The 21,584-nt window shown below is 45.8% G+C and overlaps 1 protein-coding gene across 1 annotated transcript in view; it reads right to left on the reverse strand.

Annotated features, from left to right (window-relative positions):
• The window catches only part of SUFU (SUFU negative regulator of hedgehog signaling), a gene marked incomplete at its 5' end in the record, with an annotated part of 59,863 nt that overhangs the window by 1,048 nt on the left and 37,231 nt on the right, over positions 1 to 21,584 (reverse strand). The window contains 2 exons of the mRNA XM_010173128.1: positions 12,356 to 12,494; positions 13,958 to 14,092. Of these exons, the coding sequence (XP_010171430.1) occupies positions 12,356 to 12,494; positions 13,958 to 14,092 (274 nt within the window). The remainder of the gene's footprint in view (positions 1 to 12,355; positions 12,495 to 13,957; positions 14,093 to 21,584) is intronic.

A 21,584-nucleotide genomic window follows, 5' to 3' on the forward strand; every position in this document is an offset into this window, starting at 1 on the left:
TGGGAGTTAGGTTGCAGCAGTATCCAGCACATTATTCAGCCTACAGGTTTGTTTCTTCCCCCCTGCTCCTCCTTTCCTTCCTTTGCTACACCCTTTCCTCTGTCTCTGGCATTGCCTTCCATCCTGAAGCAACCACCATCCCCGTGCCCCCTTTCTCACCCTTCCCTTTCTGTGTTCTCCCCAGCCATGAGCTCTGTGCTCACTAACAGAGAAGGGACTGCTCCAGCACCAAACACTGACAGAGCTGAGTGCCCAGCCCCACTGCTCTCCACTATCCCCTCCAGCTCACCTCTGTAAGAGGCGCAGCCAGGCTGCCCCACCTCCGTGCAGGAAGCCACCTCCCACACCCACCAGTAACATCAGTGCCAGTAACATCAGTGTGGAGCAAGTGACCATCAGGATGCCATGGGCTGTTTGGCAACTGGAAGCCTCTGGGCTCCATCTTGGTAACACACAAGCAGGGCTATTGGTCAGAAAGAGAAAGTGAAGACTCTGGTCTCCTTTTCTTCCTTTAGTTGGCAAGAGAAGATATCCAAATCCAGATACAAAAGCTGCCAGATGTCTGCAGTTCTCTCCCCTTCAACCTTGAGATCCTGCTGCCATTGCACAGAGATTTCCCAGGGAATGAGTGAACTGCAAATTCCCTTCTCTACCACATTCCCCTCTTTGCTTAGCTTCAACCTGCAGCAGGCTCCAGGCCAGGGTTTATGACCCAGCTGCTCAACATGGATGCAGGCACCTCCATCAGGCTTTTCTGCTTGTATCTCAAGCCTGTGAAAAAACCTGCTTCAGGTAGGTGCCAGGAGCTTACTGCTTTGGACAGAACTCTGCAACCTGGCACCAATCTGCAGACTGGCAAGCTGAGAAACATTGCACTGAAACACGCAGTACCACTGCAAACTACTGCAGCCTCCTTGCAGGAGCCTGTAACTATCCTGCCTGTCGAACTGGAGACACTCGTTTGTTGACTCTTTGCAGGAGAAGGAAGCCGTCTGTCCGTGTCGGAGGCAGGAGGGCAACCCGATCGCTCAGCTCAGAAGGAAGAGCTGGGTGGGGAGCTGGGGTTCTGCGTGGAGCAGATCGGTTTCTGCGGAGGTGCAGCCTGCAGTGGGGTGAGGGAATGAAAACAATTTGGCAGACATCAAAATCTACAGAGCAGCCGGAAAAAGGAGGAGGAATTGGTATTCACAGCAATCAGGCAAGGAGGAAATCAATATTCAGCCATCCACAGATGAGCAAAAATGCCAGAGGTTGGGATAGGTGAGTCTGCGTGGAGCAGATCGGTTTCTGCGGAGGTGCAGCCTGCAGTGGGGTGAGGGAATGAAAACAATTTGGCAGACATCAAAATCTACAGAGCAGCCGGAAAAAGGAGGAGGAATTGGTATTCACAGCAATCAGGCAAGGAGGAAATCAATATTCAGCCATCCACAGATGAGCAAAAATGCCAGAGGTTGGGATAGGTGAGAGAGAGAAGACGAGCGCAGCAGGAAGACCCCTGGGTGCTCCCAAGGTGCCAGAGGCAGGAGAGAACCACGTGTGCGAGGCAGCCAGCTGCTCTGAGGCTGGAGGAAAACAAGACAGGGTGTGCAATGGTAAACTGCAAAGGGTGGAGAGAGTGAAGGGGAGGACAGGCCAGGTCCTGGCTAAGCCACAGACTCCCAGAGTAGGGACAAATGTACGTGGAGCACTGTGGCCAGAGCTGACCTGCAGTACAACCCCCTGAGATGGCTGAGCCCATCTGCAACTCACTGACCTCTCTCAGGGAGTTCTGGTAACCCAAATTCCACTGATTTAGTGAGCTGAACTGGCTCCCTGAAGGGTCTGACAAGTGGAATGGGACAGGAGTCCACAGCTCAGCTGTCTCCTGGACCACATTTGTGGAATCAGAGCAATGGCAGCCTGCGCTCTATGAAGTGTGCTGAGAAAAGAGCGCAGCGCTGTTCTGCAAGCCCTGCACAGGCAGTTAACTTTGGTGGAGGGCAGGCGTCACAGGCTGCAATGACAAACTGCTGCAGTGACATTCACACAGTGTGTCACTCACAGCCTGTCCTCAGCAACCCAAGTCAGGAAAAAACCACCCCAAACCCTACTACCCTACACTGCTGGGGAGACGTGCTCTCCTTCCTGGAGAAGGAGGGAGTCTCCAAAGCACAGGTGTAACCAAATGTACAAGTAGCCATGTCCCTCGGCACAGAAAATGGCACTTGAGGTCTCCCAAGGATGTAGGGGGAAATCACACAGCCACCCACATGCCAGCTGCTGAAGAGGGCTTTGAAGCAACAAGGATTGTCAACTTGGATTCACATCTAGACAAGATTTGTCCTTAGAAGATGCCCAGTCAAAACAGCCCAAGAGCATTATGGCCTGTGCTCATAGATCAGGCTGCCATCCCCACCTGCCATCAGCGAAACCACCTTCATGCTGCTGAGAAAGTCTTTGCTTCTACGGAAGGATGAGAATAAATCCAATCCCATCTCAGCTTCCTTCACTCACAATATTTCAGGTTTCCAGTTCTTCTAGCATGCCTGCTCCTGCACAGTATGATACCCCATTACATTAACACACGCACATTACATGTGCATGATATTAAAGGTGACATTCCCAGCAAATAAACATGACAGACTGCCATTGCTCTAGGCACCTAATTTAATTTCCTCTGGGATTTAAACCTTAGAAGCTCAAATTAAACAAATAGGCCCCGTTCACTTTCTATTTCAGACCTGAATCTAGAGTTTTCCTCCAATGCCGTTAACTGATCTTATCAACAGGACACTGCACAGAGATCACAATGATGAAGCAGCTTATTCCCTTCCCAAAGGAAAACAGAGCCCCGCTGTTGTGCTGCAGCCATGGGAAGAGCTGACGCAATCTGGAGGGCAAACGAAGCCATCCCATGTGCACTGAACAGGCCTTTTCTCCCATGAAATCTCTCGGCTGGTGTTGAGGAAGCAAAGGAGCTCTCCCGAGCGGCGGCGGCGTCCCGGGTGCCACGGCGCTTGGGCGCTTGCAGCGCCGTGTTTTCACAGCTCTGTGCAAACACTCCTGCCGGCCCAGCCTGCTGAAGCTGGTTACAGGGTGTAGCTCAGCCTCTGTAGTGGCTGTTTGCAGTGTGAACAGGGAACGGCCTCGCCAGCCAGCTGTGGGTATCTGAAACATCTCCTTCAGTGCTGCATGGTCCTGCTTGCACCAGGATCTTCTTGACCTGACCCAGAGAGGACCACACACATGCTCTCCCATTGCTAGCAGACCCAGACTCCATTTTCTGTGTGCTTTGCGGCTCTGTGACTGTTAGTCATGCTGCAGATGCTTGGAAGACGATGACTAGCCAAAAGATAAGTCCCTGTTTTCTATCACAGGCACCTACCACACAACTGAGGTCCAAAGTTTGGGTTCTCACCACCTCACTAATAGCTGCATGTGTCCAGACATGTTAAAAAATACCGGGCTAGGCTGTCTTACTCGGGTAGATAGATGTGTTCAGAGAATACAGGGGCTGTGTGCATGATGTCTCCCTCTCGTGGCAAGTCCCACGTGAGCTTGCTGAAACCTGCTTCTTACCTACAGGGCTTACCTACAGGTCAACTGAAGGAGCTTGTGTGGAAGCTTTCGGTGTTGAAGCTTTCATACCCGCAGATAGTTGAGAAACCTGTATCGTGACTCGTTACAGGTACATGGCTGCGAGTGCACAAAACCAGATGAGATCTAAAAATGTACACAAGGTCATGGGGCTCTAGACCAGTTCGGCTGACTTTGAAAGCAACTGGTGTTTAGTAAAACATTAAAGACTTTATAGTCAGCTTATGGGTACCACCCCAGAGTTAACACCCCATCTCTCACTATAGGGTTCAACTTTACCATGAGGGCTTGAAACGCTCAGGAAAGGCTGACTAGGGGCAGAGGTCACACCAATGTTGAAAGGTTGGCACAGCTGGTGAGTCTTTGATCAAGGAAGACTCTCAGAAGCTGAGCTAGGAATTGAGCTGCAGCTCTGTCCAACTTCAGGAATCATGCTTTGTCCAGGGAAAGACCCAAGCGATTGGCCCAGGGACAGTTAAGCAAGGTGTGCTTTTACTGATAATACCCAATTTTCTTGCCTACTTAGAAACAAACCAAACAATCCCACACTTTGCCCTAGTGCTCTGTTTGCATTAAAGACTGCCACTTGCTTTTCTAGCAGGTTTGTCAAAGAAAGGAAACCATGTTTTATTAGTTCTGGACTTCGCACAGAGCTGGCTTGTACGGCTCAGCCAGAGAAGGTGGGGACACCTTGCAATAAACCCCTGTGTAAACCATACTAACCCTTCTAAGAAACTAGAAGGGTTCATCCATCCAGGTGCTATGCCTGGAATAGATGGAGCAGTTGTACCCTAAGCCACATGTCATCTGTTACATCTGCAAATATCCAGCACCTTTTGCCCTAAAAATGTTTCAGCTTAATTCCTGTCAACAGCACAGCAAAAAGTGAAGTTAAAGCGCATCAGTATTTCCCATGGAAATGAAACATTACCAATAAAACCCCCTGATGAATCATGCTTTGTGCCACAAACATCCCCTGGCCCATCTCTCTGCTGTCCCCTTGGCTTGGCCTTCTTTGTACTGTTTTGCTTTGCCTGTAAGTGGTTCAGGGCACAGGCCTTGTCACTGCATCTTTCTATGTCCCGCCCAGCCCTAACACTGTCTGAAGAGGCCACCTTGCTGCCTGAATCCGCCACAGCTCTCATTACAGCCTCCAAGGTACCAGCAACACACACCTTTGATGGGAAATTCCACTGTTGCTCTTCCAGGAGATTCGCAACCCTCCTTGTAAAGGAAAAACATCCACTCACTGATGCCTCAGGGACCCTATTGCTTCACATTGCGATGTTACAATCCCAGAAGAGGAAGTATATGACAATGTTGAAAGATTTTGACCTTGTGGGATCTCTCCGTGACATTCCCAACTACAAGGCTGATCCCAGGGATCTGGGCTCCTTAAAGGCCAGCCTGGTGAGATCTGTTTTGCAGAAAGAGCTGCTTTCAGTGAACACAAAGTTCTGTTGGGGACGGGGCTGACAACGGAGCCAAGACAATAGGCAATACCAATTATTTCAGAGTGAAAATGCAAAGGAAGAACAGGCATTTCAGGGAATGCTCCAAGTGGGTGGAAGAAAACCTACACAAAATAGCAAAAATGTAGTTTGAGTAGCAAGGGAGGTGCATTAGGTGGTGGGGTAGTCAGTCGGCTTAGGAAGAACTTGACTCATCCAAAACCAGCCTGGACAAAGTACTAAAGAACATGCTGCAGGAGAGTTGATACAAGGAGGACTGTGATGATCTAACGGGACATTTTTACCCTAGTGTAAGTTTTCCGCAGCGTCTCATTCAGCAGTGAGAAAGAAGAACACAAAGGGATGATGCAGTGAGGTTTTGGGGAGTGCTTGAGGAAGACAATAAACTTACTGGAAAGTGTTAGTTTAGATTGCCCAAGATCTGCTCGAGAATTTGGGGGAAGCCATCCAAAAGATTCTGAAAAAGGTTTTTTTTGGAAAGATGCATAAAACGGCTTTGGGGAACAGCAGGTTGCAGTTGTTCATGACAAACCCATTTGTGGGTGTTGTCATTAAACTCACCATGCTAGGCATAACACATCCACTCAGGTTTGGGGAGACCAAAAATGAATCCCTATCTCTTCAAGAGAGGACTCGACCCATCGCTGTCACTTACAGGCAAACATCTCAAGCATCAGAGTAGCTCTTTCAAATGTTGCTTTGAACCTCTGCTGCTGCCATTATGCCAATGTGCATAAATGATTTAACATGTGGTATAGCAGAGAAAAGAACCAGATGTGCTCAGTTCCAGGGGAATGTCCTAACTCTGCCGGAAAAGAGTCATTCTCTTGTGCTCTCTGTCTCTGTGACTAATTCAGTGTTTTATATGATGTGGAACTACTCCAATTGGATGAGCTGAGGAAGAACCAAAATACCCTATAGTTGTGGTGCCTGTTAAAGCCAAGAAGCAGAATTAGGGGTTCAAATAAAAGTAAAAGAATAAAACATGAGTTTCGCATATCCTAGGTGAGTGTTTTATCCCTCAAATATTGATTAGAGGAGGCAAACCTTCTAAAAACTCCAGCTCTATTCTGCAAAACTAGATTTTTTTTGGCTGTTTTTATTGAAGAAAATCTATTTCTGGTTTCATTCAATACAAAAGGATTTTTTTTCAACTTTTGGTTTCTTTAAGTCTTTTGTTTCAGCAAGAAAAACTGAAAATATTTAAAGACTGGACTCAGTCTCATCTTCTTTCCCAGATTTTTCACTTAGGTTGCCAAACCAAAAGAATGGATCGTCCCCCATGACCCTGCTCACAGTAATCCCCCCCACCCCCACGACTGCCAGCACAGATAGCGCATGTTGATAGCTCCTGAATGCTTCCCACAGCCTCCATGTACCTATCTGCCTACAGGCACATTTAACATTTTCTGAGAAGTCTGACCTTGCTGTTCTAAGCCTCAACTTATTTTTCCATGCTGGATGCCTTGTTTTTGATTTTTTTAAAAGGCTTTTTATGGGAAAAGGAATCAAGTTATCTCAGAGAGGTATTTTGGAAAAAATATTTTTTGACAGTACTAATAAATGCATATGATTATTTTGTTGCAAAGCACAAGAACTACCCCTTATGAGGAGGGTGATGAAGCGTAGCAAAAAAACGCTCTGGAGATGAAGGGAAAGTCTTTCTCCCGATCATGCAAATGCTTTGCTGAGTCAGAAGCCTCTGAAAGTCACTGTTTGTCCATAGCCCTTCAGTGAAAGGCAGAAAAATGTACTGAAGTGCTTCTTCATGGAACATGTCCCAGCCCAAGGCAGCTCTGCCCCAAACACAGGGCAGAGGTAGCTGTGGAGTACTTTCTCCTCCGATCATTCCTCTGAGCAGCCAGGGATTGCTATGGCACCAGGCACACGAAGACTAAAAGCAGGAAACTCCCCAGCACTCTGAGCATTTCTGCTGGAAGTCAGGCCGTGTGGAGGAGGAGGAGAAGGAATTTGCCAACTTGAATGAAGAGGAGGAGAAGAAAGCAGAGATGGGCCAGGATGACAGGAAGACGGAGACACAGAAAATCAGGATGGAGGGCAGATCAGAGGCCAGAGCCAAAGGTGATACAAAAGGCAGGGGGACTGGAGGAAAACCCCATTTCAACAGCCTCAGCATCCACGTGCTGTCTGCTGGACGTTGCAAACCTACTGGCAGGGGAGGTGAGCAAACAGCATTCTCCAGCAGCAGCGAGCGCTAGAGGATAACACCCCACCACTACTGTGAGCTCCTCAGCTCATGGAGACACAGACCTTGTGCTGACAATCAGAGGGTGCCAACTGCCAATGAACCATAGCCTCCATCTGCCCAACAGGATTCGTTCCGACACCAAGTAAATTACCTGGAAAAAAAAAACCCCTCTGCACACAGAGAGCAGTGATACTGGGCATACAAACTTTGGAAATGGCTGCACAGAGACTGCCTGTGCCATGCTAATTTGGCCCCAGCGTTTGTCTGCCTCACAAACCAAATCTGTAATCACAGGATCGCCTGCTGTTTTTCTCCCACAAGACCTCTGCCCTGCTCAGTCCTCAGGATGGTTCTGCTCACTGAATGCAGCATTACTCATCATTTCTTTCATTATCATTCAAGTTGTTTCCCCGTTCCCTCCTACTCTCTTCCACTTTATTTAGTATGCTCCATCCGACTACTGCCAGCATGGATTACACTGCAAGCACCTAATCTTACTGTCCTTATCGCTCTCACAGCCTCTGACGTGCTCAGCCTCACATTTCTGCGAGGCAGGGAAGCTCTTCTCTCCATGCAGCAGATGGGAGAGGAGGCTAAAAGAAGCTGAGACACCTAACAAAGTCACAGAGAAAATCTCCCAAAAGCAGGGAGCTGAACATGGGTCTTCAACTCCCAGGCTGACCCTCTACCCCAGAGAGATCCTTTCTCTCTCCTGACCTGCAAGAATGAATTTTAATCTCTTCCTGAAATTGTTTCTGGTGTTCATCTGTGGAGCCAGAATACTTGGCAAGCACTGAATTAATATTCACAGGATGACTGGAAGGTTTTCCTGAACAGACATGGGAAAATGAGCAAAGAGAAAACTGAACCTGAATGTCCACTTCTTGCAAGTGCCCATCTCAAGACTTGCAGGTCCCTGTGTTTTCAGCCCTGCAGGGCACAGGGCTACCTGCAGAGGAATTCCTCCTGGCCTCCTCCTGCCACTAGGAACACAGGTGAGACCTCAGATCTCGAGCTGACCATCCATAAAATAAGGAATACAAACTCAGTCACTACCCAAGAACATTTTAGCTTAAGACACTGGAATAGAATTGAGAAAGAAGAGAGTAGTAGAGGCAGGAACAGGATCCAGTTCTCCAGGGCAACATTTAACAGGCTTTGCCATGAGACTATTGTGATTTTTCTGCAATTACCTGCCTCATTCACTACACACCTTCTAATTTTGACAAAGTGGAAGTACTACAGGCAAGAGTCTTCTTTACTCCATACTCCTGATTCATCCCTCAAACACGCTGAATCTTTGTGCATTGAGCAAGGCAGGCATGCTTTGTAAAAAATATATATGATGTTTCAATTAGATATAGTATCAAAATGTACTTGTGTAACAGTGGCAAGACTAAAATGCAGAGATATTTCTTAAATTTTGTACTTGATTTTGCAGTTAATGAGGACTCTTTAACTATAGGTTTGTTTTTACTGCACTGTATTGGCTCATATGTCAGTCTGCAGCAATATCTGATGCGTAACATGTACGTTGCACATGATCAAAGACTTGAGTGTCATTTTCTTCCCTAGAACAATGACAGCCTAAAGCAGCAGGAGCAGAAATTATCTAAAGGTAGTGTTAAACAAACCTCCTTCTCCCCTCTGGGGAGTAAGCAGTCCAGGTGAGCAAGGTAGGAGGGGAGAACAGTCTGCTTTGTGCTAGACGGGCAGAGAGCTCCACATAAAAGCAGAGGAGCTTTGCAGAAGCATGTCCTGACTCCCATCACTGGAGACTTAATGATGGTAATTCCCAAAGGATGATGCATGCTGACAGGCTTTGACACAAACTACCCCAGGATAATATTAATATGTATTAAAGGCTCAGGCAACTTTGTTGGGATGGGCTTGATCAGTAACACATTTCAACAGAGTGTCTCTATCATCTGCTGGAACATAACTAAGGGAGGGAGGAAGAACACACGCACAACCTCACCTTGCTTTGGGTAGGTTTAGAGACAAGCAAGGTTGATCTGTGATGAATTGCACCCTTGGCACAGCTCAGATGTTGGACCGAGAACCTTGGACGCTCCACCACAAATACAAACGTCAGTGTGGGGCAGTTAATGTCAGAGTCTGTCTGCATGATCAACATCCTTAACCCTCCAACATGGGGCCAGACACCTCCTGCACAACCCTTCTCTGTGCATCTGGAACATCTGCCCCTTGAAAAGGAGAGGTGAGGTGCTTAGGAAGCAGTGTGGGGGCTCTGCTGTCACAGCACTGGGGGAAGGGGGAGTGGAAGAAAGAACCGCGGAAGCCTTTGATCATGTGTAATGTTAATGCAAGTGTTACACATCAGAGACTTTGCCACAGTAACTAGCATATAAACAGGAGTGTAGTGTTAACAAGGAGGACTTCTTCAATATGTTTGTACACTTCTGAGTCAAAGCAATTTCCCCATTCAACAATACATGACACAGTGGAAGAAGTTCAGAAATAAACCAGCCTGACATGCTTAGACCTTTAATAGAATTTAGCTTCTTAGAACTAATTAAATGTTACTTAAAAAAAAAAATATTAAAAATATCCAAGTACTTGGGAGAGGTGCCAATTTGACAGCTCTGGAGGATGAAATAATCTAATCATCCCCCGAGCATGGGCAGCAGCAGGACAGGCTTCCCCAGCTAACATGCCTCAAATGTGACCTGGAAAGACCGTTGATAGAAATGGGGCATACAATCTCCGTGGTCTAATGACTCCTTGTCTTTTCTGCTGAGACTGCTAAAACAGCTCCCGCCCAGTGCCAGCTGCAGTGGTGATACGGACACCTGTCTGGTAGGAATGGTGCTGGGACCTGCCAAAGTCCTGTCAGCTGCTAACCCTCCACTGGAGCCCAGCGACTTTCAGCTCATTGCTCAGCCCGGGCAGCGGGGGCTGACAGGCTGTGCAGCAGCTCTCCAGCCTGTCCCACCTTGGACATGCTCCACTCCAGCCCACGAGATGTAAACAGGAGGTACTGTGTTTAGTCTGCAGGTTTGGGCTTTCACTGTACCAAAGCTCAGGCTCAAGAGGAGTCACCCTCTGCCTGCTGCAGAGTCGAGGCCAGGATTTTTCAGACTCTTATTCTTCCCCTAAGATAGGTAAAAATTCCACAAGAAGAGATGCCTGCCATCTCCGTTCCTCTCCACAGTCCCTCCATTTATTTGTCTTTGCAACAAGCTCCTGCATTGCAGTGATTTGCTTTCAGCCGCCAACTCTCCTTGGAGCTCATCGCTGTGCCTGGGGTCCCAAGTGAGGGAGGAGGAAAATCCTCTCTGGGCCTTGCTGTGAAAGCTTTGTGGGGCTTGCCAACTCGGCCAGCCCAGGCTGCAAGGGACTAAACCAAACATAGCTCGCTCCCTTGGAAATTTTATGCACCACAACTTCTTTTACTTCTGAAGCAAAGCCACATGAACCTCCCTCCTCCGCTCCCAACACCACAAGGGACTGCTGAGCACAGATCAAGCCTTCCATTGCATATTAAGCCAAGAGTCTCAGACACTCCCACATGTATCTCACACAACTGGGTGCTCCTCCTCTTGTCCTGGGCTGCTTTTAGCCTCCCTTCCTCCCCCACCCAGTCTGTCCTCCTTCATTCTCATCACAGGACAGAGCAGGAGCCAGCAGCAGAGCCGATCACATCAGATGAGAAGATCCAATAAGTTGACCTTGTGTAGGAGATAAAAGAGGGATCTTGCTCCTCCCTCAGAAGCCAGCAATTCTCCATCTTTCCCTCCCAGCTACTCCAAAAAACTTCCATAATTTTCAGCAGGCATTGAAGCAAACAGGTTCATAAGGGTTAATATTAGTTACATATCTGAATGGTGACCTAATTATTGCCATTCTTCACTGTTTAGAGGTTACCTGACTACTCTACACATCAATACATTTTGAGATGTGATGTAAATGCAAACAAACACTCTTATGTTTGGAGTTAACACAGTCACAAGATCCTGCGTATCATGTGTTGGCAAGCACAGGAACCAACAGCAAGTGACCCACCCTTAAACCTGACCGTTTGCTGTTAATCATTACAGGAGGGTTGTACTTTCCAGTCAGTACAATCAAAGCATGCAACCTCTTTGAAAATCCCTACGCACAAGATGATTCTAGCCAAGATCAGCTCCTTTACAAGTTGTACAGATTTCAAGGTATGATGTCCTCCAGACATATGAATATGGGCAGTGGAATGCCTTTAAAACAAGTCACTGGAAGGTTAACTGCAACACTGCAATGCTAAGACAACCCCCTGCCTTACAAACAGAAGGGGAGGCAGGGCAGGAATGCCACAGTAAGAGTGAAGGCAGAGACATACTTGCACGCGTGTAGCTCCTCAGAGATGGGCTTTTCTCAATAAATATATTCCCCAAAACTTTTTTCTTTTCGCAATATGTTTATAACCATGAAGAAATTCAAGGTTAGAATAGTGCTACACCATTGTATCAGTGCTTCACTGCTCCATAGGGCTGACCCTCACCACCAAGCAGATGGGGAGTTCCAAGGAAAATCTGTGATACGGAAAGAAACCTGGGTGCAGAAAATGTGCGGGTGCTTCAAGCAACCATGAGCTTTTATCAAAGAATGAAAGAAAAGAGCTAAAACTGAGAGAAGCTGTGTTCTCTGTGCTGCTCTCCTGTTAGGGATGATGTAAAACTGAGCTCTTGGCTCTGTAGGATCACAGTCCCACAGCTTTCTAGCTCTTCCGCCCTGGCTCCGTTCTTGTTTAGGTCATTCCACTCTGCCTCCCCAAATTCCTTTCTGGAAGAAATCAAGAGTAAATACAGCCTGTAAAGTGTTTGCTGACTCCAGGAAATGGACACTACCAAATTCACAGATGATTTTTGAACTTTCCAGCCACCGCTTATCAATTTGAGTTCCATTAATATAAATAGTAACAGTTCACCATTATTTTTTCAGTCCATAATTACCGAAAATATTACGCAAGAGCTATGAGAGATGTCGCAGCAGAAAATACAGGTTTGTTACACTTCTTAACCACATAAGCCCTTAGCAGGATCATTTTTAGGACACAGTAAAGGAGGAAGTGGGAGAAAAAGGAAGGAGGCTCTCTCACTTGTAACCAAGGTCCGTGTGCTGCATAGGGATGTTCTTCTGTAGCAAAGGCTCCTTCTACTCCTGTGGATACAAACGTGATTGCTGTATCCCCTGTAATACTTTTATATGTAAAGTGCCGTCCATGTAAGAGCCTTCCCCTGGGGAAGAAAACATATGTGTGAGAATTGAGAGGGTGTGAGCAGCGTTCAACAGAATGATGAAGATATACCACTACAGCTTCTGCTATCAGCATGGGAAGCCATTTTGAAGGCAGCAGCTATTAATTTTTTCAGGAATTTGCTCCACAAAGCAGGTCACAAGCCTCATTTTGAGGCAGGCAGTTCCCCCTTATCTCCCCCCTTAATCTCAGGGCCTTGTTACAGAACTAGAATACATCTAAATCCCACTTGCATGCCTATCCCCACGAGAAGGTGCTGATGTATGTAAGGGCAGGGGACTGCCAGTCTTTCAGTAAGATGAAAACTGCAGAAGACAATCCAGACTCCACACCATGTGGAAATGTTAAGATGCGTTTCTAAGCAGACTAATTGGTGGGGCCAAACTTACCTACTGTGACAAGACCTAGTAATCAATTTCCCTGGTGCTTGAGAAATGTAACCCTTATTACTTAAGCAAATACCTAGAAAATATATATACATGACCATCTATGGTATCACTTCCTTTTCTTCATTCAGTGCTTTCCAAAGGGAAAATCATGACTCTGGTATTTAGGCTCAGAGCATGTGTGGCACGCATGCATGGCCTCCAATATGCAAGGGAGAAAACTTCAGGTAAGATAAATAATGCCTAAGAGTCACAGTTGCTTGATGAGTTACTGCTGGTCAGTGGAGCTGTGGTAACTGTTCACAAATTTGTGATGTAAAATAAAATATGTTTGTGTTAACTATCCCATTGGCTTTTCAACAGGCCCAGGTGAGTGTGTACCTGCTGCTGATAACTCTGATACTGCAGACACCTAACTCATTAAGCTAAAGTAACTCAATCACCTGCAATCATTTGTCTCTACCCTACAGTTCATCTTTATGTTAAGGACTACATTTGACACAGGTATTTTTAAAAATAGTGCTGACTGAAATTGTGGAAACCTAGAAAAGTCACTTACAGTGGTATGTACAGCCTGAACCTTCAAAAGACAACATGTAGAGTATGCACACAATGTTTTGTTCCTTCAATCATGCAAGTAACATAATTTGTCTAAAAACCACTCCTGCACACAAACTGACTGCAAACAGGCTTTGTGCAACCACTTGTGTCTGAGTCCATAAGCCAGAATTAACAACTTAAGAGTCTTCTTTGACAGAATATAGTAAAACACCCTTTCTTTATCACACAGTTGCCAGCATTAGACTAATAAAAAAATCCCTATACTAACCCTGTCCTATTTCAGCACTCAAGGTACACTGGAGGACATAAGAAGAATGAGAAACAATCTTACCACGATGAGCACACATGCAAAGAATCATCTGTTTCTAATGTGTTTTGGCAAAATATCTCAGCTCTGGCCTTTAAAGACTCACTTCATGCATGTCTGTATGGTGAAACAATGCCACAAGGCAAAAGCAGCATGTTAGCACAAGCTGAGGAGGACGGTTTTACTCACCTTAGACAGAGAGGAATGAGAGCTCCAGACTCCTGGTTAAATTTCAGGTGTACGCTCTCCAGCTGTCTCGTGCGTATTAGCTCATGAGGAATGATAGCTGCTGAGCTCTCGCTTTCTAAACTGTCCTTACGGCTTCTGAGAGAAGAGACAAAATGCATATATTCAGGATCCCAGTACCATGTGCTATTTCTGCTCCATTTCAGAGCAATTGTGCAAATACTGAAGGACTCGGGAGTAAACTCTTATGAAGACATCTGAGTTTTCATCACCCCTACAGAGATGCAGCCTCCCTCAGACTACTGGTCACAGCATGCAGCTCTTCAGTTTGATTTTATGACCTCGGATCTGAATTGGTGGACACATATGGTGCATCCCTTTCCAGCATTAAAAAAAAATAAATTCTGGGAAGAAGTGGAGCAAAACTATACTCTCTAAACCCTAAACCACAAAATTGCTTGGGTGAATTACTAGGTGTGCCCTCCCTTCTGCTTTTGCTTTATCTTCAGGATTTTTTAGGCAGTGGCTCGCAGGAAAGAGTTGTCCAGTCCCTTGTGCTCTTGCTCAAATATCTTTGAGGTCTGAGGCATCTCTACAATCATAATAAAATTATTTCTTTCCCCAGTTCAACCAAAAGATTTTGAGAACACTCTGCTTCCATCAGCATCAAATGCAACAGCCAAAAAATGGACTCTACACATGATGAGTATGACATCAGCAGAGTTCTTTCCCTTGTAAGTGGAGTTGCTTTAAGACAATGCAGCTTTGCTTTCTTATTTATTCATTCATTTCTGCAACGCCAGCATATTGTGAAGCTACGACTAAAGGTTATGTTGTTACATGATTAGGAACTTTGCCAGATAGAATCCTGGTATATCTCAAAATACTTGACCATAAACACTTTATATGTTCAAAGAGCATCATCATAATCCCTTAGTTGCTAGTCCAAAACAAAGAATGAAGGACGGGGTGGTTATGATTTCTGCAGATGACACGGACTGATGTGATGTGTCTGATATGTGATTTATATTTTTGTGAACTGGCATTCCACATGAACGTAAGAGAGGAAAGATTTTGTTAAGATCGTTTCTGTAGTACAGAATCACCAGATGAGAGGGACAGGGAAAGCAGGAGGGAGCTGAAAGATGCCATATTGCCATGTGGTTCCATCGTGCCAGATAGACCAAAAGCCAAACAGGGCTACTAGGCTGTGGCTCCATTTGGGAACACTGTCAAAACAAGCCTGGATCCCTCCTCCACCCAAGCGGAGCCATCTTTAACTTACATCTGGAACTAATTATAAAGAAACAGCTTGACCCTCATGAGCTGACTTAGATCACACATCTACTTGATTTTACATTTGGGTGCTGTCCCAAAATTACTCCCATCCACCACACACATATAGTTCAGTGTGGCTCACAAAGCAGATCAGCCTATTGCCTCTGCCAGGTCACCTAGTCCCAGGTAAGCCTTTCACCCAGGCTGCTGAGCTGCCCACTCTGAAATGAGGATACGAGCTAAACTCTGGTATCTCACAGTGCCTTTTGCAAATACTCTGCATGGCCAGGTCAGAGACATGCAGGGGAAAAAAATCAGAGCAGCTCAGCTCCCTGCAAGATACAAACTGTAAAACGTGCCCCATGTTCTGCCTTAGCAACACACAAAAGCAATAATGGACCCAGCAAGGACACAGTAGGTCAGGATACAGCTTATGCACAGGGTGGGCTGATGGACTGACAGTCAGCAGAGTGTCAGTCTGGTGGGTGAACCCTGAAGCAAAGACACAACATGCTTTGTAGTCTATAGGTGGCACTTAAAGCTGTGTTTAATCTACTTCAGCAAACATTTTACTGCTCTTTGTAGGTGGGGTCTTCAAAGAGTGGAGTGGGCAAGCATTTTGCAGGCTGATTACCTGAGAAGTGCAGTTACAGTTGATTAATGATCAGTTGACCTTAAGCTAAGCTTTGCCTCAACTTCCTTATCAGATCTTATATACACAGCGAGCTGTGGGAAAGTCAGCCTGTGGTCTACAGCTTCCAATCATTCATCAGTCCCTACCAAAAGGCTCAGCCATTAGCAACGCATGATTTTCAAGCAGGCCATAAGCTTGCACTTGTTAAATGCAGTTCCAGAGTTTACCCACCTTGGAGCAGATCAGGAGTTTTACAGCAATGTTATTGCTACAGACAAGAGACTGTGCCGTTCTCACCTGGGCTGCCTAAGTGTGCTGGGCACATCCCATAACACAGCCTCCCAGGCAACTGCTGCTGTAGGCTCATGCTTTGGAAGGACAGAGCTGCAGGACAGTTCCCCATCCCCCTGGGCTCCGCAGTCCAGAGGGGAAACAGCCTCCGGTTGTTAATGCAATAATAAGAATGACGACAATATTCTGGAGGGAAGGGGAAAAGCTTTCTAAGTCTTATTAAAAACAGCAAATGCTGTTTGTCATTACACGCTCAAGAGAAGATGTTGACTAATGTGTAACTATCAAACGGAACTGTCATGACTTTAAGGCTGTCAATAATTATGACTTCACATTAATAAGTAACCAGCCCTTCTGTCAAAAAGGTGAAGGAGTGAAGGAAAATGGTAGTTAATACGTTGAATGACATGAAATTATTGCTTCTTTCCACAAAACTTTTCCAAAATAGTCACGGTCTCTGTTTCTTGTTTTACTTTAGTGGAGCTCACACAATTTCAGCTATTCAAAAGTTAAGGGCGAAACTTCCATAGCAGAAACTAAATAACCTTCTTTCTAAGCTCTACCTTTCTAAACCAGACTTTTTTGTGGTGGGCACTTCTGGATGTGTTGTGGACTGCACATAACATATCAAGAGGCCACAGTGTCATCACTTTCAGACTCTGGAACATGTCGCATGACATAGGGACTAGACAAGACCTGTTCAAATTCTCCCTTTGGGAATGGAGATCCTTGTGCTGACCCTTCCAAAGGGTGATGGCCCAGATGAAGGGTCAGCAGGACTTCTAGGCTGTTACTAATAAAAAGTTCATGTTGTAACAGACACTGCCATCCACAGCGTGTTGTTTTCAGCCTCAGAGGAAAATGTAGAAAAACTTTGCTTTCTAACACTAACATCCCTGGTTTTACGACTGTCAGTTACCCGTAAGCCTGTGCTTCCTCCACCCCATCACCAAATAAATCAGCAGCAGAAGCCAGTGGAGTTTTATTTGTTATGACTAAGACCTATCTGACTATCATGTAAAATGTTGCAAACTTTGTCTATTCCAGATTTAATACTTCATCCAACCCACACAAAAAAATTCTTGTTTCTCAGTGTCCAGAAAAAACAAGTCTGCAAAAGCCAGGGCTGCTGCATTAGGAAAGGCAGGAGGTTTAAATGGAAGCAGCATGCCGGAAATGCCCCAGTTTAAGGACTGCACATCTTGTGTTTTGTGAAACTGGAGGGGAGTTGGAGGAGATTAAAGCGCGTTTCCCTCTGATTGGGAGCTTGTGGGAGGTGTAAACGTGGGCAATTGTCAGATTAATTCTTTAGATGATTACACTCTTTTTGTTTCTTTAAAGCTGTTTGTAGTTGGGTTTGATGTCTCCTGTTCTGGGCAAGTGTATTGCTGCAGTTACCAAGGTGACTTTAGCTGACTTTCAACTATTTTTTCCAGCTTCAGTTTCTATCAGTACTCTGCTGCTAGGTGGAGGAGAAAGGGAAGAAATTATGTTTGTTGGGTTTTTTTATTTTTAAATCTCATGAATGCTGATTAATAGTCCATGAATTTAACCAAAGCCACATTTGATTTTTTTTTTATTTTTTGAGAAAGAGGGGTGGTCAAACCATTGCAAAGGGGTCTCATGTGGCCTGCAGCTTCTCCAGACCTCTGTCAACAGGGAGAAAGGGCCTGAGGAGACTACATGTCCCAGCGTGCTGCACTCCTTCTTGATGTGAGCGGCCACACGCTGGAACCTGTAGCCTCCTGGGGGCCCCTCTCTTTGTATTAAAGATGAGGGTGGCTGCAACCTGCTTAATTTTATGCCAATTAGCAGCAGCCCGTGGGGATCCTGGAAAATGGCCAATGCAATCACTAGGTTGCACGAAGTTTGGATGTCCCCTCCTTATAAGTCATGTTTATAGCAACCTCTTCTCAAGCAACCCCACTGGCAGTTATTTTATGGGATTCAAGAATAACCAGGTTGATCGGATTAAGAAAGGTTTATTTATTCTTGCATTTGCGTTTTGCTTTATGATCAGAGTGCTTGATCTCACGGATCTGTCACGGAGGGAGGTCTCAGTTCCCCTCCAAGCTCTGTCACTGACACGGAGCATAATTTTGCTGCATTTCCAAGTTACCCTCCCAGGTACCAAACTCACAAAGGACATGCTGTTGGAAGCTGGCCACAGCAGGGGCTCTTCGTAGGAGTGGATGCCCACTGCATCACTAACCTGATTACTACTCCTTGCTTCCTTGGTACAAAAGCCAGCACCCTGAGTTAGCAAATGCAAACCCTTAGTGCAAGCTTAGCAGCTGGGAGAGGAAGGTTAGACCTTTTTTTTTTAACTTTTTTTTTTTTTTTTAACCTCCTTTCTTCCCTTTGCAACTGTGGCTATTTCAAACCTCCTCACTCCCTAATGAAGACATGGTCAAAGATCACTTAAGTGCCGGGCAATATTCCAGTATCTTTCCCACAGTTTCCCCTGAAGGGCAAACCAGCAGTTGTGGGAAAGAGCCCTAAGCCTCTTGGCACACAGAGTTACAGGACACGTCACAGAGGCATGGTGCAGAAATGGGGAGGACACGGTTACACAGCTCCTGCTGCTGTCATGCTGAGACAAGGCTAGCTCAAGTGCTCAGACCTGGGTGCTCATCATCCTGGTTAAACCGGATGGTGAAGATGTTCTGTGTGCATTTCCTGGCACGGAAGGGCTCCAAGGACAATGCCAGCAGCAACAATCTTCTTGCCATTCACATATCCCTTTGGAAAGCTGCATAATAACTACTGTCAGTGCTTGTAGGGGACAGACTGTTCCAGACTTGCAGCTGAACTGGGATTGAGAGATTTAGGCTGTGCCACTGGCACCCTGCAGACTCATGGACAAAGTTGAACAACTCTTTTATCCTTCAGGTTCCCCATCTATAAAACTGAGACATTCTTCCATGAAAGGGTGTTGCAAGGATTGAGTCAATGTTTGCAAAGCACTTTTGGATTCTTAGATGGGGAAAGCTATGCAGAAGTACAAATTATTAGCATGGTGACCGCTCTGCACTTCTCCTGACACTGGTTTTCCAGACATTTGCTTTTCTAGTTCACAAGCTTGTCACCCAGCACTCAGCCTAATGCTGAGGGACACTCCCTAAAGTATATTGCCTCCCCCCATTCAGCATTCCTTACTCAAGCAAGACACCACTGAATGGCGTCTCGATGAGAGAACATGCCTAAATAAGCAGGACTGGATTGGAAGCTTACTGCTTAGTGGTTGCAGAATCAGAAAGTCTAGCCAGAACTAGACAGTTTCAGAGAACGCTGAAATCCTTCCCTTTATGTAAAAGTTTGCCTCCAAGAACTGAAAACAGGAAACCAGCTACACAGACAACAGCTCCCCTCCGCCCAAGTAAAGCAGCAATCAAAACCCAGTGCAACTGGGAGAAGCAGACTCGCCTAGAAACAAATCCTGCATCTTGATATTACTGTCAGAGATTCCTCAGAAATGCTGCTCAGATGGAGCTTATTAATGTGCATTAACCCAATGCTACTCATTGAAAGGAGAAACCAGCACGCCCTATTTACCGACTCAGAGGAACTACATGGGCAGTGGACTCCAGTCCTGCAAGTGGTGCCACTGTTGTGCTCCAACCCCGGCACAGTCTGGGGACAGTTTGGGGTTATTCTGGGAGGACTTCTGGAGTGACACAACTCCTCCCTGTTCCCACAAGGGAAGAGCAACAACCTGAGATGCTCAGGGCGCAGTACACCAGGTCACAGCCAGGACAGTCCTACCTGCCGGAGGGTTGTTCCCTGCTCTGTTTGCCAGGAACCTGCCTTCATTTCCCTGCACAGCTGGAAACTGTTCAGGGCTGGATGGAATTAGCACATGGGCACAGAGCTACCATATGTTCTGATTTCCCTAGACTCAACCTGTCTTTCTGCCTGGAAATTGAATGCAGATGGGATTTGAGGTCTCTGGGGCATCTGTTGTGGGTCCCTGGACAAATGACCGCTGTGCATGAGGGGATCAGACAGAAATATGGAAATCAGGCATGTTGAACCACACCACTTCATCCTTCCTGAGAAGAGGGAGAGTGATAAACAGTAGAGAGATGCTGGAAAAGCCTTGGGTTTTGTCAAAGTAACACAGCCTTGGGAGACCTTCTTCCACCACTCAAGCCTCACCTTCAGACACTGGGGATGCGTGTGGGCATTACTTGAATGGTGGCACAATGAAACATAGCAATTAATGATAATTTCAGCCTCAACATGTGCAGTAATGCAGCGTGCTACCTCCATGCCTCAGCTGACAGGAACAGTAGAGCAGTCTGAGTCAGCCAAGGGGCAGAAAAACATCACTTTCAGCAACACTGCATGATCAAGGGGACCCTTGAGAGGTGGAAAAGGTCAAGAATTCCCCTATCCCAACCTTGGCTCTCACTGCAACTGTGGCAAATTAACTCCTCTGTCCTCATCTATAAAGTGGAGATACTACTCACCTACTTCACAGGAGAGCACAGAGCTAATAATTGCCAGGGACAATTAAAGACTTGGCCCCAGAAGTTATTACATCAAGAAATGAGATAGCAAATGAAGCAAGACTCCACAAGTGTCACTGATCTTTGACATCTGGAGCTTCCAGCCCACTGAAGTCTTAACAGGAGCAATGTTTAGTCTGACATCTAAATGTTCCTCATTGGTAAGAGCTCACCGTATCCAACAAGAGAGCATCTGCACAGCTCAGGAGACCAGGAGCCTTGCCTTTCTGTCTGTCTGAACAGCACCTACCAAGCTGATGGGTCCTAAGAAATAAATAAAGTGCCACTGTAAAGTACATTTGTATTCATAAATGCATCATTTTTCCAAGCAGTAATCAAGAGTATTATGTTACCTACGGTCAAAATGGTTAGTCGTGTTTCCAAAGATTAATTTATATGTTCTTTTGTTTAATGCATACAAACTGATTTAATGGCTGCTTATGAACTGAGCTAACAAGTCATTTTGAGAAACAGATGTCCAACGCAGTTTTAAGTATTAAGGGTGCTTTTATTCATATCCTTAAGAGAAAAAGGGCTATACAGTCTACAGTAATAACACTAATGAATCAAAGGACTACAGCTGCCCAACAGGGTTTTGACAGAAAACAGCTTTTTCTGAAAGGAACTTTTTTTTAGGACTCTGGGACAGTGAACAACTGGTAATATGCATGCTTAACATGTAAGTATGTGCTTTGCTGGAGCCAGAACACTGAATCAAGCCCTATCTGCAACCAAACAATGTGAGGCTTTTGCATAAGCGCCGAAAACTGTAACTACACAAAGACAGGGAAATTTGTACAGAATCTGGATCCTCCACATTTCATACAAATAAATATTTGAAAGTTTGAGTGTTTCTGATCATACTTCGTGACACTGAATGCAGAACAGGTTGTCTGCTTTAAACCCTGATAGATTA

Source organism: Antrostomus carolinensis, unplaced genomic scaffold, assembly GCF_000700745.2.
Source record: "Antrostomus carolinensis isolate BGI_N321 unplaced genomic scaffold, ASM70074v2 scaffold18778, whole genome shotgun sequence".
NCBI classification, from domain to species: domain Eukaryota; kingdom Metazoa; phylum Chordata; class Aves; order Caprimulgiformes; family Caprimulgidae; genus Antrostomus; species Antrostomus carolinensis.